Source organism: Scyliorhinus torazame, chromosome 7 (assembly GCF_047496885.1).
Source record: "Scyliorhinus torazame isolate Kashiwa2021f chromosome 7, sScyTor2.1, whole genome shotgun sequence".
NCBI lineage: Eukaryota > Metazoa > Chordata > Chondrichthyes > Carcharhiniformes > Scyliorhinidae > Scyliorhinus > Scyliorhinus torazame.
The window spans coordinates 310,992,823-311,011,648 of record NC_092713.1 but is presented as its reverse complement, the minus strand read 5'-3'; the positions used below and the strand labels follow the sequence as shown (position 1 = coordinate 311,011,648).

Here is an 18,826-nt window from a genome sequence, read left to right as displayed (position 1 = left end):
TTCAATTACAAATGAAACAATCAGAGGAAAAGGGGAAAAAATGCAAGGAAAGGAGAGAATGGCCAAGGCAGAAGAAAATAAAGAGAGAGGTTTTTCAAAAGGAAATAGAAAAGAGGAAGTTGGAGGTGGAAATAGAAAGACAGAAGTAGAGGGCGCAAAGGAGACACCACATGAGGTCTCGTGTGTACCGGTAGCGTCTGTCAGTCGAGGACATGTCGGAGCGGGCAAGCCATTGAAGGCTCTCGCTGAGCAGGAGGACAGAATGACATATGTGCCAGATCATGGTGCACCTGGCACCGCGGGGAAATGGTGGAGGACAGCCGCTCCCAAGGCCATCAAAACAATATATGTAGCAGGGGGGAAAAACGTGATTGCAGATGTTTTATCATGAATTTGAAATGTGGGACGATGGAGAAGGTGCAAAAGAAAGACTGAAATGAACTATATTCATGTTTGAATATAATATGAAGTGTAACTTATCAAGTAGTGGTGGTGTTTAGTAATAGGTAATGTTCAGAGTTGAAAGGCTTTGTAAAATTTAGACACCTTTTCACGTTGCTGGTTCATTCTTAAGGGGGAAGCATGGAAAATGTAGGAATTTCAGATATATTATATTATATGTAGTTAGTGCAGCAAGGATGAAAAGCCTAGGTTATTATGGACTGCTACAGTCATGCTTTTAAAAATCCTGGTTTGAAAGGCAGGAGGCAGATTTGACACAGTGGTGCAATTAATGCATTGTCAAATATTGAGTCTGCCCGGGATAGTAATATCAGTTCCATTAAGGATATACGTCCCCTCTGAATGTTACGTGCCTCCTCAACTTTAAATAGCTAAGACAAAATTTGCTATAGGTTTGTCATGAGTATCTGGTGGTTTTTTTATGCCTCATTGATAATAATACAGATACTGCCTTTCAAGAATACCATAATTAATCATCAACTGAGTAAATATTTTGAAATTTATTCCTGAACATTTCCTCGAAAGGAATATCGGTGGGCAGAGGTTGCTGGAGCATTCTAGCTGTCTAAATTACTGAACAGATCCGATACCCATCAGAAATGAATAATTGAACGTGCAAAGACAGGACAATCTAAATTCAAGTTACCTCGGTCATGTGATCTGTAGAATTCCACGACCCACGTGTGGGCTTCAAGATTAAGCTTGAATTAGATCACGAATGGACAATTATTTTTGAAGACCTTAATCTTATTGTCAGCTGTACATTATTTACATTTTTTTTTGTTTTGTTTAACTCCTCACTTTCAACATTCGAAATATTAGTTACTGGGGAGCAAAGTGTCACACAAAAAAAGCTTACAAGCGTTTTTAATCAAGTATTAGAGCCCCATGGCTCGAGTGCCCAATCACAATGCCATGTACTCATGCTAAAGCAGAAGTGCACATGCATGTTAGAAGCTGTGGCAGGAAACGATTATTGTGAATGTAAATCACGATGTGACGTATATAGTACAAGCTATCAATCTATTGAATGTGGTGATTGCAATTCGTTAGTACCTAAATACATTTGAAATAGGTTGCTTCACCAACAGCTCAGTTAATTGTGCGATGACAGTAGGAAATCTGACTTCCACGCATTCGATTCAATTACAACATATTATTGTGGATATTATGGAATATTGTTTTCAGACCAATGTTTACTTAAAAAAGCCAGGATTGTCACTACACGCAAGGTTAAATCCAAAAGGTATGCACGTTGGCGTGTAATACACAGGTCTACAGTATTAGATCAAATAACTCTGGGCCGGAAGTTTTGGAACTGTAAAATCAAAGAATGATTCCAGCAAATTCGACGCATCGTATCCATGCCGCCTCCTGCAAGTGCAAGTCAGCTCATCCCACAATTCCATGTCTTTTCCCCGGAGCCCTTCAATTCTTTCTCTACGGTTAGGTACCCAAGCCAATTTGGAAAGCAGAGATTTAATTAGAATCCACTATACTCACAGGCAGACTTGGGCAGTCCCTCAGCGTCGAGCATGACTTGCTTCCACGTCGGGGAGGTGGGTTCTGAGGTGGCTGAAAAGTGTGATCCTGGATGCGCAGACTCTGCCACAGGTTTGTCACGTGGTACTTGATGATTTGGATGGGATGCTCTGGATTCTATGCTCTCCTTCCGCTGTTTAAGCACAGCCTTCGCGAACACCACCCTACGACACTCCAGGTGATTGGCGCCTTAGCGTATTCTTTTTCTCCAGCTTGTGCGTTCTAAGGCAAGCCATCCCACACATTGGTGAGGATGTTCCATTTATTTAGGGAGTCTTTCAGAATGTCCTTATAGCATTTCGTCTGCCCTCCTAATGATTGCTTGCCATTGCAGAGCTAGGAGTGGAGTACGTATTTTGGGAGTCTTGTGTCGGTTATGCAGGCAAACTATCTGGCCTGTCGCTGCGGGTTGAACTTGACCAGTGCCGCAATACTGGGGATATTGGCCTGAGAGGACGCACACGTTGGTATGTGGTATGTGTTTCCTGCCAGTGGATTTGCAGGATTTTGCAGAGGCAGCATTGGAGATATCTTTCCAAGGATTTGATGTGTCTGCTATACATTGTCCATGTTTCTGATGCATACAGGAGGGTGCGGACCACGGTTGCTCTGTAGACCATGAGCTTGGAGCTGGGTTTCAGATCTTGGACTTCATATACCCTGTTCCTCAGGGTTCCAAAGACTGCACTGGTGCATTTGAATCGATGTTGGATTTCATCGTCAATTTTGCTCATGCTGTGAGGAGGTTCGCAAGTTATGGGAAATGATCCACATTATAGAGGAATTCACCTTGGATCTTGATGGTTGGGGGGAAGTTTTGTATGACAAGGGCGGGCTGTGAGAGAACCTTTGCTTTCCAGATGATTTGTCTGAGGCACATCCTCACATATGCCTCGGAGTATGCAACAAAGATGATTTGCAGCTTGCCCTCTAAATGTGTGCACTCACACGCGTTGTCTTCCTACTGCAGCTCAATTGCAGAAGTTGAGTGGTCTTATGTCTGGCATGGAGGCATCGTAGGTTGAGCCTCTTGTCCAATAGGTCGCCGCCACTCCATTGGGGAGTTTCAGGGTGACTGGCAAAGCAGAAAGAGAAGCGAGTGGTGCAATGGTGCGGCCCTGTTTGTCCACGGTTGCACACGTATTGGATCTGTGGTGGTTCCGTTGGTGAGGATCAGGGCTTGCATATCGTCGTGGAGCAGGTGGAGAATGGTGACGAATTTCTGCGGGCAGCCAAATTTGAGGAGGATGCTCCACAGACCCTCGTCGTTGACAGTTACGTCCTCACGTTGAAGCTCTTCAGGCAATTGGAGGATGCTGTTGAAGAGTATTCTCGTGATGACCCTTCCCGTGGCGGAGAGTACGGAAATCCCTATGTATGTCCCGCAGTCGGAACTGTCTCCTTTCTTGAAGATGGTCACAAGCTCTCTCCCAGATCATCCGACATGCTCCCTTCCTTTCAGACAAGGATAATGAGGTTGTGCATTCCAGATCACAACTGCCGATAGCGTAAAATCGTTTTTTGTTTTCTCAAGTCTCCTCTGGTTCATCAACCAATCGGTTTAAATAGATGTTCTCCAATCTTGGACACTTAAGCCAATGGAAACAAGCATGCCTTGTGATAATATTCAGTTTTATATGCATGCGAAAAAACACCAGCTGCTCAATGATTTCATGCTGAGGTTAATACAGCGTGTGTCTCTTAGGGTTCTTAGAAAAGTAGCATTTTACAGATAATCAGTGCCAGGCATTAAACTAACATAGGAAGAGCAGTAATAAAGTAGCCTATCGCGCCTTCTGCTGCCAGTGGAAGAACTTAGTCAAAAATACAAAAACGCATCTGTTAACTGAACACCTGTAACTGTTCATTAAAGTGAATTACCTGCCTGCATCAAAGTTGCTTCTAAATTAATGCATCACTTTCGTTTCCCGGACATTCATTTCCTTGAATGGCAAAGTCGGATGACAGGGTTTCAAAAACAGAAAATCACTTTTCGATGAATCTGGTGATAAACAGACAGTATAACCAAAACCTTCAGTTTGAGCAGGAACGCTGTAATTTAAAGGTTGCTTTGGTGCAGGTGTCTGATTAAAAGCGGTTTTCGAATTGCTTCGCCTGTAAGAACAAGCTGTCGATGTGTAATTTTCTGCGATGTTTCTACTTTGTGTAAACTTCAAGACGATCAGAAAAATTATGGTGACAAGAAACATAAATGAAGTGGACCCAAAAATGATAATCAAATAACGATTTAAATCGGAGAAATGTTCGGACTGGTTCGGGGCGTTACTTCGTTCAGAAAATGTTACAGTAATATTGGGAACGATTGAAAATGAGACTGTGACTGTTGTGGAGAGGCTTGGCTGACCGTTGTCCTTCACGCTAAGGATTAATCGGTCCGCAATGATGTCTTCCTGCCTAAATCGTCCAGTTGTTCTTACTTCCCCAGTCAAAGGCCCCACTGTGAACAGACTGGGATCATAAGCCCCCAACAGTTGGTAGGAGAGCCGTGCGTTCTGTCCGGAATCGGCATCAGTTGCCATTACCTTGGTGATCAAGTAACCTGGATACACTGACTGAGGCATAATCTCGACTGACGCGGAACTGTTCAATGTTAAAGGTGAAACGATAACCGGGGCATTGTCGTTTTGGTCCAATATAATAACATTCACGATGGCGGTGCTGCTTAGCGGGGGAGATCCAACATCCTGAGCTTGAACTTTGACATGGAAATACTTCAGTTTTTCATAGTCAAAGGAACGAATCGCGTAAAGATTCCCATTTTTAGAGTTAATTGTGACGTAGGCTGACGTCGGACCCTCGTCAATCTGATTCTCCAAAACTGAATAGATGATTTCCCCATTCTGATCCAAATCTGAATCCAAAGCGGTAACAACAAATATAGATCCTCCAGGAGTATTGTTCTCCATCAGATACACGTTATATGAGGATTCTGTAAAGCGAGGTGCGTTGTCATTGATATCTGCAACGGAAATCATAATAATTTTGCTTGTATGAAGAGGGGGGGCACCTCCGTCCCAGGCTGAAATAGAAATGTTATAGAGTGGGGCCGTTTCGCGATCCAGATGGTCTCGCGTTACCAATTTATAGTTATTCGCCAAAAACCTTTGAAGTTTAAATGGAACATCTCCGGACACTTCGCATTTGACCTGACCATTTGCTGCAGAATCTAAATCTGTGACACTGATTGCAGCAACTACCGAGCCTGGCATAGCATCTTCAGGGACGCTGCTGGACAATGATCTCACCTCTATCTGAGGGACATTATCATTCACATCAATTAGATTAACCAAAACCTTGGCATGTCCCGTCATTATGGGCGGGGCATTGCCCACGGCTCGCACACCAAGTTCATAAACTCCTGATTCCTCAAAGTCCAGTACAGCCCGAACTCTGATCTCTCCAGTTATTGGGTCCAATTTGAATAGCCCGCCCATTTTGTCGGACACATGGCTTGTGAAAGAATAGGTCAACTCAGCATTCACGCCTTGATCTACATCAACAGCATTGATTTTGGTTACTAAGGTACCTTTAGCGGCGTTTTCTGGTATTCTTGCCCGATAGATTTCCTGATCGAATACTGGTGCGTTATCATTGCCGTCCACTACTATAACCTGAATCTGTGCTGTGCCAGATCTGTGAGGAACACCTCCGTCAATGGCCGTCAGTACAATATGAAAGCTGGACTGTTGTTCACGATCCAAGGACTTCTCTAATAACAGCTCAGCAGTTCTACTGCCATCTGTTGTTGTCTGCACTTTAATGCCGAAATGCTCGTTTGGGCTGATTTGATAAATGCTGATTGTGTTTGAACCCACATCTGGATCGTGCGCGCTCTCGACGGGGAAACGCGCCCCTGGACCGGTTAACTCACTGATCTGCAGAGAGAATTTGTCCTTCGAAAAACTCGGTGAATTGTCATTTACATCCAGTATTTCCACTGTGACGTGATGCAGCTCCAGAGGATTATCGAGAGCTACTTGAAACGAAAGGGAACACGGAGCTCTTTGTCTACAGAGCAGCTCACGGTCGATTCTTTCATTAACAAATAAAATCCCATTTTCTTGATTAACCTGCATGAATTGTTTCCTGTCATCAGAGATCAACCGAAATTTGCGAGTCGGTAATTCCCAGACTTTGAGCGCTAAATCCTCAGCGATATTTCCCACAAAGGCCCCTTGCTCCAGTTCCTCCGGAATCGAATAGCGAATTTGTCCGGAAACAAGGTCTACCACACAAAGCAGTAAAATAAACAATGCCCCGCTCCTGAGTACATTCGCCATTGCTGCGACTGCAATTTGCCGTAAAATCTCAAAACATCGGCCGACCGTTTATTTTAACTTTTCTCTTCTGCCGCAGAAATTGAGCGAATGTATTTCTAAATGCTAACGTGGAACTGAGGAATTAAAAACCCGGTGTGGGCAACTTCCCTGAGCATGGCCGTCCACCGAAAAGGCAGGCACCGTCTGTCTCTTCCCTTCTGTTGCTTCGCTGGCGCAGGAGGCGGGTAGATCACTGGCAGTCACTCAGCTTCTTATTGGTAGACAGCGACACGGCGAGACTCAACCAATAACTACAGCAACTGTTCTTAAAGCTAGACTGTTCCAACTGTTTTAATATTTATGAGTGTGCAACTTAAAATCTAGCAGAAGGTCTTGTGGCTCAATGGGTTTCAAACTTCCTCTGAGACTGAAGCTCTGGATTTGAGTCTCACTTCAAGCCTTGATATCCAGGGAACATGCGTTTATAATGCAGCGTCACTGGAATATCAATCTGAAAATCCTTCCAATGTATCTATAGCAGATGCAATGAGTAGAAGAGCATCAAAGGGGCCTACGCCTCCTTGATTGTCGGGCGGAGACTTCTGCTTGGATGGAGATCCGCAGCACTACTCAGATCCTGAGACTGGCTTTCCGACCGAGTGGATGTCCTAAAGGTAGAAAAAAGAACATTTGAAATGAGGGGCTCAGATGAAGGATTCCGCCGTACGTGGAAACCATTCACCAGCCTCTTCGACGACCTGATCATGTCCAGCAACTAGGACCGAGGGGGAGCAAAAGAGGAAGAATGGGCAGGGCGTAGGGAAGGGAGGAACACCCGGAGAAAGGGGAGTGTCAAGAGGGGGAGTGCGAGGAGGGAACAGCCACACCACAGACAGAAGAAGGGGAACTCTACCTTACGAACCCTGGGGCGCAGGTGCCTGCACACGGAAGTCCCAAACAAAATCTAAATTGTACGGAGACCCAAGAAGCATTAAGATACAAAAAGAAGCACAGAAAATGGAGCCATCAGTCTTCATTGGGAATAGCGCCAGTCAAGGCAATGTAAATAGACCACCTGTTGTTTGCTTTCGTATTTCTGTTCTACCCCATCAATTTATTGCATGTGTTTTCTCTTTCCATTTATTTATCTTTGCGGGAACTACAGGCCGGTGAGCCTTACGTCAGTGGTCGGAAAATTACTGGAGAGAATTCTTCGAGACAGGACCTACTCCCATTTGGAAGCAAATTGACGTATTAGTGAGAGGCAGCATGGATTTGTGAAGGGGAGGTCGTGTCTCACTAACTTGATAGAGTTTTTCGAAGAAGTCACAAAGGTGATTGATGCAGGTAGGGCAGTGGATGTTGTCTATATGGACTTCAGTAAGGCCTTTGACAAGGTCCCTCATGGTAGACTGGTACAAAAGGTGACGTCACACGGGATCAGGGGTAAGCTGGCAAGGTGGATACAGAACTGGCTAGGTCATAGAAGGCAGAGGGTAGCAATGGAAGGGTGCTTTTCTAATTGGAGGGCTGTGACTGGTGGTGTTCCACAGGGATCAGTGCTGGGACCTTTGCTGTTCGTAGTATATATACATGATTTGGAGGAAAATGTAACTGGTCTGATTAGTAAGTTTGCAGACGACACACAGGTAGGTGGAATTGCAGATAGCGATTAGGACTGTCAGAGGATACAGCAGGATTTAGATTGTTTGGAGACTTGGGTGGAGAGATGGCAGATGGAGCTTAATCTGGACAAATGTGAGGTAATGCATTTTGGAAGGTCTAATGCAGGTAGGGAATAGACAGTGAATGGTAGAACCCTCAAGAATATCGAAAGTCAGAGAGATCTAGGTGTATAGGTCCACAGGTCACTGAAAGGGGCAACACAGGTGGAGAAGGTAGTCAAGAAGGTATACGGCATGCTTGCCTTCTTTGACCGGGGCATTGAGTACAGGAATTGGCAAGTCATGTTGCAGCTGTATAGAACCTTAGTTCGGCCACACTTGGAGTATAGTGTTCAATTCTGGTTGCCATATTACCGAAAGGATGTGGAGGCTTTAGAGAGGGTGCAGAAGAGATTTGCCAGGATGTTGCCTGGTATGGAGGGCATTAGCTATGAGGAGCAGTTGAATAAACGCGGTTTGTTCTCACTGGAACGACGGAAGTTCAGGGGCGACCTGATAGAAGTCTTCAAAATTATGAGGGGCATAGACAGAGTGGATAGTCAGAGGCTTTTCCCCAGGGTAGAGGGGTCAATTACTGGGGGGGGGTGGGGCATAGGTTTAAGGTGCGAGGGGAGGTTTAGAGGAGATGTACGAGGCAAGTTTTTTACACAGAGGGTAGTAGGTGCCTGGAACTTGCTGCCGGAGGAGGTGGTGGTAGCAGGGACGATAGTGACATTTAAGGGGCATCTTGACAAATACATGAATATGATGGGAATAGAGGGATACGGACCCAGGAAGTGTAGAAGATTTTAGTTTAGACGGGCAGCATGGTCAGCACGGGCTTGGAGGGCCGAAGGGCCCGTTCCTGAGCTGTACTGTTCTTTGCTCTTATCTTATTTATTATGTTTTTCCATTGCTCTCCGTAGATGCTTGATAAAGCCAGTGTAAATGTTTTTTTTAATAAATGTTTTTTATTGGGTTTTTGAACAAAGTATATTTACCGTTATGTACACAGGATAAGAAACATATATAAAGAAAACACAAATATATAGAAGAGAAGGGCACACCCAAACATACCAAAGAGAAGTAAATAGTTTTTTTTAAAAATACAATAAAAATAAAAAAATAGGATAACAATTGTGCACCAGCTCAACAGCACCAACTCTGTACAATTGGCAAAATTATTTACACCACATAAGTAGGCGACTGTTTGCGGGAGGGAGGGAGGGGGAGGGTGGAGACCGCGGAGGTAAATATACATTCGGGTGTCGGAGAGACATTTACAGTGGGCAATACTCGAATGGGTTCGGTGTTGTTGTCGCTTCTCCCAGATGGATCTCGCTGCCGTTCCACGCTCACCGCCACTTCTGCCGTTCCTCCCGTCTTTCGTCTTCATTCTCCTCGTTCCCTACTCCTGGAGATGCCCTGTTCGTTATTGTTTCCCGTGCCTTCCTTCCGGCTCTCATTTCCCTGCCTCTCCCCCACCTCCCTGATTCTCCTCTCTTGTTCCCTGTCTCTTCCTTCTCCCCTTCCCTCCCGCCCCCCGTGGTTTGCCTTTCTTTCCTCGTAGGCTTAGCTGTCCACCCCACTCTCCCGGTCCACCCCCACCCCCCATGCCGCGGCTACTCCCCGATGATTCTTGGCTACCTGGCTATTCTTCCTCTCGTTCGTTGGCCACAAACAGGTCACGGAACAATTGCGTGGATGGCTACCACGTTCTGTGGAAGCCGTCGTCTGAACCTCGGATAGCGAATTTGATTTTCTCCATTTGGAGAGATTCCAAGAGGTCGGACGGCCCGTCTGCAGCTTTGAGCGGCGCTGCTGACCGCCAGCCGAACAGGATTCTACAGTGGGAAATGAAGGAGGCAAAGGCAAGGGCGTCCGCCCCCCTGCCCAGGTATACATCTGGCTGGTCCGAAACTCCAAAGACCGCCAATTTCGGGCATGGTTCCACCCTCATCCCCACCACTTTGGACATTGTCTTGAAGAAGGCTGTCCAGTACACTGCAAGTCTGGGGCAAGACCAGAACATGTGGGCGTGGTTGGCCGGCCTCCTTGGCACCGTTCACATCTATCCTCCACCTCCACCAGTGTAAATCTTGACCATTTGTATAGCAAGCAATGTAACTTATTTATAACCTCGGTAAGGAGGGATGCAATTGTAAACTGGAAAACCGTGCTGCGCCAAGTCGGAAATTGTTGATGAATATCTGTGTACAGCCCACATTTTACAGAGTCTTCCATCGCACTTCGTGATTTAATGAGTCAAAAGCCTTGGTCAGATCTGTGAAGGCAATGTAGAGTGGTTGATGTTGCTCCTGGAATTTCTCTTGATGTTGCTGAGCGGTGAAAATCATGTACACTGTTCCATGGTTTGGTATAAAGCCACACAAGAGCATCGGATGCCTGGGAACCCCATCACCTGGAGGGTTCCCTCCAAGTCACTCACCGCCCTGATTTAAAAATATATCACAGTTCCTTCGATGTTGCTAGGAAAAAACCCTGGAACTCCCTCCCTAACAGTGAGTGTACCTACAACTGAATGGCTGCAGTGGTTCAAAACGGCACCTCACTACCACCTCCTGAAGGGGAACTAGGGATGGGCAATGAATGCTGGCCTAATCAGCAACGCCCACATAAATGAATAAAACACAAATACTGGCTTTTTGCAAGGATGTCTTCAGAGACTAGGAGACGATGTCTAGCGAAGATTCAGGCACTGATCTTCCCAGCGATAAAGAGGAGGGCTATTCCTCGGTCACTCCCACAATCCGCTGTGTCTATGTTCTTGAAGATTGTGGCGACGATTCTGCCCTGCCATTCCCCTGTCAATCAATATGATCATGGCTGATCATCCAATTTAGTAAACTCTTACGACTTTCCCCTATATCCTTTGAACCATTTAGCCCCAAGAGCTATATCTAACTCCTTCTTGGAAACATGCAATGTTTTGGCATCAAATGTTGCTGCTGTAGAGAATTCCACAAACTCTACATACTGTTGGTGACGAAATGTCTCCTCAGCTCAGTCCAAAATGGTGTACCCCATATACATAGACCATGCCCTCTGTTTTTGGACTCCCCTGCAATCAGTAACATCCTTCCTGCATGTACCTTCTCTAGTCGTGTTAGGATTTTAGACGTTTGTGTGAGTAAAACATTCTTTTACTCATTCTTTTAAACTCCAGTGATTATAATTCTAACCAACTCAATCACAAATTAGTCTGGTAAACCATCGCTGAATTCCCTCCACGATACGACAGCCTTCCCCAGATAAGGATACCAAAACTGCACACAGTATTCTAGGGATGTTCACTCCAAGGCCCAATATAACAGCAGCAGGGCATTTCTTCTCTTGCACTCGAATCCGCTCGTTATGCAGCCAACATAACTGTTGCCTTCTTTAATGCCTGCTGCATCTGCATGCTAACTTTCAGCGACTGATGGACAAGAGCAACTAGGTCTCGTTGCACATTCCCCTGTACCAATCTGTAGCCACAGTTAGAAGTCTTATAGCACCAGGTTAAAGCCCAACAGGTTTGTTTTGAATCACTAGCTTTCAGAGCGCAACTGAGGAAGGAGCTGCTCTTCGAAAGCTAGTGATTCGAAAAAAACCTGTTGGACTTTAACCTGGTGTTGTCAGACTTCTTACTGTTCCTACCCAATCCAACACTGGCACCTCCACATCAATCTATAGCCATTCAGATAATAATTTGTCTTGTTGTTTTTGCTCACAAAGTGAGTAACCTCGCATTTATCCATAATGTACTGCATCTGTCATTCATTTGCCCATTCACTCAACTTGTCCAAATCACATGGAAGCATCTCTGTATCGTCCTCACAGTTCACCCACCCACCCAGTTTTGTGTCATTAACAGTTTTGGAGATATAATATTTAGTTCCCTCATCTAAATTATCAACATGCATTGTTAATAGTTGGGCTAAGCACTGATTTCTGCAGAACCCCCAGAGTTTCCGGCTGCCACCTGAAAAACACCCTTTGATTTATATTATTTGTTTCCTACCTGCCACCCAGCTACTATCCGTGTCAATAAATTACTCCCAATGCCATGCACTTTAATTTGACATGCTAATTTCTTACGTTGGACCTTGAAGAACGCGTTCTGCAAGTCCACATAAACCACATCCACTGATAAATTCGACGAGTTTCATCCTCGAAGTATTCCAGTATATTTGTCACGCTTTCTTAAATCCATACTGAATCTGTTCGATTCTGTCATGGTTTTCCAAGTACTCTGCTATCAAATCTTTTACAGTGTACTCCAGCATTTCGCCCACTACTGACGTCAGACTCACTGGTCCGGAATTCCCTGTTTTCTCTCCATCTCCTCAGTATGTTATGGGGTTATATTAGTCACACTCTAATCTGTGGGCACTGTTCGATATTCTATAGAATCGTGGAAGGTGACCATCAGTGCATTCAATATTTCCATGTTTGCTTCCTTAAATCCAATCCAATGTATAGTATCAGACCCCGGGGTGGTATCCGCCTTCCAACTCATCAATTTCCTCAACACCATTTCCTACCAATACTGCTTTTCTTCAGTTCCCCCCTCTTAATAAACCTTGTGTTACCCAAATCTTCTGGTACGTTATTAGTGTCCTCCTTTGTGAAGACAGGCCCAACGTAGATATTTAGTTCATCAGCCATTTATTTCTGCCCCTATAAATGCCTTAGTTCCTGATTGTAACTCGCCTACATTTAAACGCAAAAATACAGAGGTTGCTGTCAGAGACACCCTGCTCCTCAGGAGGGTTCACTGCTGGAGATGTCACTGATACGCTCAGCCCTGAAATCACGGGCGTTAATCAGTGTATCTTTGCTTTATCTTCCACTTGGGATGACTGAAAATGTAGCGCTCGTGCATTTAGGTATGTGTGCGTTTTCAATTATGTATTGTGAAAATAATCACCTCTGGCCATGGGATCAATATCTGTACAAGTGCAGAGTCATATTACCTCAGAACTAAATAAAAGTGGCAGGGTTAAAAGAAAATCACAATTTCTCTTTGTCTCTTTTATTAGTACAGAGGAACAAGAGTTGGGCATTCGGAACACCGAATCAGCTCCGCCTTTCAAATAGATTATGCCTGCTATGCCAGTTTTCCGACTATCCCCAGATCCCGTACTACAATTAGTACCGAAACAAATCGATTTTTGTCTTGAACATCCACAATGATTGAACTTCCACGCGCCTCAGAGATGGATGACTCCAAAGATTCTCCATGGTCTGAGTGCAGAAGTTGCTCCTCAACTCAGTTTGAAATGTTTTTTCCCTTATTCTGAAACAGCGAACCCGGTTCTAGGCATAAGCATGAAAGGGAAGCCTCAAACAGCTGTGCGGTCGGGCGGCGGTTAGCACTGCTGTCTCACGGCGGTGGGGATCAGTGGTTGACCTGGCCCCGGCTCACTGCCTAAATGCAGTTCGCACATTCTCCCCGTGTCTGCGTGGGTTTCAGCTCCACAACCAATGATGTGCAGGGTAGGTGAATTGGCCACGATAAATTGCACCTTCAAAGAAAGGGTACGCTAAATTTATAGAAATAAAAATGAACGGGAACCATCCCATTCACATCTACCGCATCATGCCCGATAAGGATTCTGTAAGTTTCAATGACATCACTTTTCACTCTTCGAAACGCCTGAGAGCACAGGCCCAGTTTCCTCAATCTCACATAAAACAATCTGATCATTCCAGGTATGAGTCTGTTTACTTCCCATTGCACTCGCTCTGTGGCAAGTACGCACTTCCTTAGGAATGGAGAGCAAATGGTACACGATACTCCAGATGTTATCCCGCTTAAACTCTATGCAATTCCATCAAGACATCTTTACTCCTGTCCTCAAATCGTCTTGTGAAGAATGACACCATACCAGTTACCTTCTTAATTGTTTGCGCAAACTGCATGCTAAATTTTAGCCACTCGTGAACAAGGACACCCAATTCGGTTTGGTCATCAACGATTCCCAACCTGTCACCATTTAAGAAAGACTCGATCTTCTGTTTTTCATACCATGTGGATATCATCATACATATATTGTATCTGCCATGTTGTTGCCCAGTCACTGAACCTGTAAAATCCTCTTGAAGCATCCTGACATGTTTCTCATAACTTATCTTCTCACCTAACTTGCTATCATCAGCAAATTTGTAAATACTACATTTGGTCCCAACATCCAAAACGCCAATGTTGATTATGAACATCTATGATTCGAGTATTGGCAGCCTGCCATCATGAGAATGACACGTTTATTCTTACTCTCAGTTTTCTTTTCATTAGCGGATTCGCAGTCCAGACTTGTCAATTACCCCCAATCTCACATGTTCCAATGATATTTACTAAGTTCCTGTGTGAGACTGTTTTGAAAGCTTTCTTAAGTACCAAAAACAATAAATCAACTGGTTCTACGTTATCATTACTACAAGTAGCATCCTCAAAAGACGCCAACAGGTTTGTGAAAAACGATTTCCGTTTCATAAATCCGTGTTTACTCAGCTTAATAATAACACGGTTTGTCCAGTAGTCATATTTTGGATAACAACTGGTGCCGGATTAGCACAATTGGCTAGACAGATGGTTCACGCTGCAGAGCAAGGCCAGCAGCGTGGATTCAATTCCTGTAATGGCAGAGGTTATTCATGAAACCCCTACCTTCTCAACCTTGCCCCTCACCTGAGGTATCGTGATCCTCAGGTTAAATCAACCCTCGTTAGCTCTCTCCCTCAAAGGGCAAAGCAGTCTATGGTGATCTGTGACTATAGCGACTTTACATTACCCTTTGTAACATATTCTAATACTTCCCCTCCCAATGACATCAAACGACGAATTATGTAGTTCACATTTTACTCTCTACCGCCCTTCTTTAAGACGATGAGATTGGCAACTTTCTAGTCTGCGCGAACCTATTTAGAATCCGTAGAATTTCGAAATATAACCATTAAGGCATCCGATAACCCTCTGGCCAAGTGCTCCAACACTCTGAGACATAGCTCACCTGATCCAATAGATTTATCAATCTTCAATCCAATTAAAGTTTCGAGTCCTACCATTTCATTAATGCTACTTTATTTCAATTCCTCATTTTCATTAGTCGATTGTTTCCCTAATAATACTTGGAGATCATTTGCCTCTTTGTCCATGAAGAAAAATAAAAATTATTTGCTTAGTTTTCTGCCATTATTCAGCTGCATATTCAGCCAATTAAACTATCTATCCCTTTGCTCCCTAGTATAGGGCACTGGGCATAATCTTCAGATTATGGTTTAGCACACTGGGCTAAATCGCTGGCTTTTAAAGCAGACCAAGGCAGGCCAGCAGCACGGTTCGATTCCCGTACCAGACTCGCCGAACAGGCGCTGGAATGTGGCGACTAGGGGCTTTTCACAGTAACTTCATTGAAGCCTACTCGTGACAATAAGTGATTTTCGAGTCGATTTCGGCGGCGTGAGAGCAGCTGGTTAGTCAATTTCAGCGGGAGCATTGCGGAAGGAGGGTGCTGGGAGGTAAGTCAACCTTTAAAAGCACTTCTCTTTGCAGGGGCAGGCCAGTCGGTTTCGGCGGCGTGAGAGCAGCTGGTTAGTCAGTTTCAGCGGGAGCATTGCGGAAGGAGGTTGCTGGGAGGTAAGTCAACCTTTAAAAGCACTTCTCTTTGCAGGGGCAGGCCAGTCGATTTCGGCGGCGTGAGAGCAGCTGGTTAGTCAGTTTCAGCGGGAGCATTGCGGAAGGAGGTTGCTGGGAGGTAAGTCAACCTTTAAAAGCACTTCTCTTTGCAGGGGCAGGCCAGTCGATTTCGGCGGCGTGAGAGCAGCTGGTTAGTCAATTTCAGCGGGAGCATTGCGGAAGGAGGTTGCTGGGAGGGAAGTCAACCTTTAAAAGCACTTCTCTTTGCAGGGGCAGGCCAGTCGATTTCGGCGGCGTGAGAGCAGCTGGTTTGTCAATTTCAGCGGGAGCATTGCGGAAGGAGGTTGCTGGGAGGTAAGTCAACCTTTAAAAGCACTTCTCTTTGCAGGGGCAGGCCAGTCGATTTCGGCGGGAGAACAGCTGGTGAGTGGTGAGTCAGTTTCAGCAGGAGCTGAGAATTTTTCTTTTTTTTTAAATTAGTTTTTTAGGCGGGATCAGGAAGTCGACCCGCGGACGTCTGGGAAGACCCTCAACAATAAATTCTGGTGGAGAGGAAACCCGAGACACTACACGTGTAGTGTCTCCCACCCGCCCTCCTCCTCTAACCTAATAATAAAACCCATTGGTCTGAGGTAAGTACCATATTTTTATTATATTATTTTTATTTTTTATAAAAATTTAATTTAGTTGTTAGCCAGATCTTGGTAGAGAGTTAGAGGAATGGCAGGGAAGGGAGTGCAATGCTCCTCCTGCAGGATGTTTGAGGTGAGGGATGCAGTTAGTGTCCCTGCTGATTTTACCTGCAGGAAGTGCTGCCATCTCCAGCTCCTCCAAGACCGAGTTAGGGAACTGGAGCTGGAGTTGGAAGAACTTCGGATCATTCGGGAGGCAGAAGGGGTCATAGATAGCAGCTTCAGGGAATTAGTTACACCAAAGATTGGAGATAGGTGGGTAACTGTAAGAGGGACTGGGAAAAAACAGTCAGTGCAGGGATCCCCTGCGGTCGTTCCCCTGAGAAACAAGTATACCGCTTTGGATACTTGTGGGGGGGGGGGACTTACCAGGGGTAAGCCATGGGGTACGGGCCTCTGGCACGGAGTCTGTCCCTGTTGCTCAGAAGGGAAGGGGGGAGAGGAGCAGAGCATTAGTAATTGGGGACTCTATAGTCAGGGGCACAGATAGGAGATTTTGTGGGAGCGTGAGAGACTCACGTTTGGTATGTTGCCTCCCAGGTGCAAGGGTACGTGATGTCTCGGATCGTGTTTTCCGGGTCCTTAGGGGGGAGGGGGAGCAGCCCAAAGTCGTGGTCCACATTGGCACCAACGACATAGGTAGGAAAGGGGACAAGGATGTCAGGCAGGCTTTCAGGGAGCTAGGATGGAAGCTCAGAACTAGAACAAACAGAGTTGTTATCTCTGGGTTGTTGCCCGTGCCACGTGATAGTGAGATGAGGAATAGGGAGAGAGAGCATTTAAACACGTGGCTACAGGGATGGTGCAGGCGGGAGGGTTTCAGATTTTTGGATAACTGGGGCTCTTTCTGGGGAAGGTGGGACCTCTACAGACAGGATGGTCTACATCTGAACCTGAGGGGCACAAATATCCTGGGGGGGGAGATTTGTTAGTGCTCTTTGGGGGGGTTTAAACTAATGCAGCAGGGGCATGGGAACCTGGATTGTAGTTTTAGGGTAAGGGAGAATGAGAGTATAGAGGTCAGGAGCACAGATTTGACGTCGCAGGAGGGGGCCAGCGTTCAGGTAGGTGGTTTGAAGTGTGTCTACTTCAATGCCAGGAGTATACGAAACAAGGTAGGGGAACTGGCAGCGTGGGTTGGTACCTGGGACTTCGATGTTGTGGCCATTTCGGAGACATGGATAGAGCAGGGACAGGAATGGATGTTGCAGGTTCCGGGGTTTAGGTGTTTTAGTAAGCTCAGAGAAGGAGGCAAAAGAGGGGGGGGTGTGGCGCTGCTAGTCAAGAGCAGTATTACGGTGGCGGAGAGGATGCTAGATGGGGACTCTTCTTCCGAGGTAGTATTGGCTGAAGTTAGAAACAGGAAAGGAGAGGTCACCCTGTTGGGAGTTTTTTATAGGCCTCCTAATAGTTCTAGGGATGTAGAGGAAAGGATGGCGAAGATGATTCTGGATATGAGCGAAAGTAACAGGGTAGTTATTATGGGAGACTTTAACTTTCCAAATATTGACTGGAAAGTATATAGTTCGAGTACAATAGATGGGTCGTTTTTTGTACAGTGTGTGCAGGAGGGTTTCCTGAAACAATATGTTGACAGGCCAACAAGAGGCGAGGCCACGTTGGATTTGGTTTTGGGTAATGAACCAGGCCAGGTGTTGGATTTGGAGGTCGGAGAGCACTTTGGGGACAGTGACCACAATTCGGTGACGTTTACGTTAATGATGGAAAGGAATAAGTATACACCGCAGGGCAAGAGTTTTCGCTGGGGGAAGGGCAATTATGATGCCATTAGACGTGACTTGGGGGGGGATAAGGTGGAGAAGTAGGCTGCAAGTGTTGGGCACACTGGATAAGTGGGGCTTGTTCAAGGATCAGCTACTGCGTGTTCTTGATAAGTATGTACCGGTCAGACAGGGAGGAAGGCGTCGAGCGAGGGAACCGTGGTTTACCAGGGAAGTGGAATCTCTTGTTAAGAGGAAGAAGAAGGCCTATGTGAAGATGAAGTGTGAAGTTTCGTTTTTTTTGCAATAGCCTACCGTGGGGAACCTTATCAAACGCTTTGCTGAAATCCATATACACCACATCAACTGCTCTACCCTCGTCTACCTGTTCAGTCACCTTCTCAAAGAACTCAATAAGGTTTGTGAGGCATGACCTACCCTTCACAAAGCCATGCTGACTATCCCTGATCATATTATTCCTATCTAGATGATTATAAATCTTGTCCCTTATAATCCCCTCCAAGACTTTACCCACTACAGACGTGAGGCTCACCGGTCGATAGTTGCCGGGGTTGTCTCTGCTCCCCTTTTTGAACAAAGGGACCACATTTGCTGTCCTCCAGTCCTCTGGCACTATTCCTGTAGCCAATGATGACATAAAAATCAAAGCCAAATGTCCAGCAATCTCTTCCCTGGCCTCCCATAGAATCCTAGGATAAATCCCATCAGGTCCCGGGGACTTATCTATTTTCAGCCTGTCCAGAATTGCCAACACCTCTTCCCTACGTACCTCAATGCCATCTATTCTATTAGCCTGGGGCTC

At 45.5% G+C, this 18,826-nt stretch overlaps 1 protein-coding gene across 1 annotated transcript in view; it reads right to left on the bottom strand.

Annotated features, from left to right (window-relative positions):
- The window catches only part of LOC140427412 (uncharacterized), a 63,323-nt gene that overhangs the window by 18,485 nt on the left and 26,012 nt on the right, over positions 1 to 18,826 (bottom strand). The window contains exon 6 of the mRNA XM_072512945.1: positions 1,966 to 6,354. Coding sequence (XP_072369046.1) covers positions 3,912 to 6,354 — 2,443 coding nt within the window. The 3' untranslated portion in view covers positions 1,966 to 3,911. The remainder of the gene's footprint in view (positions 1 to 1,965; positions 6,355 to 18,826) is intronic.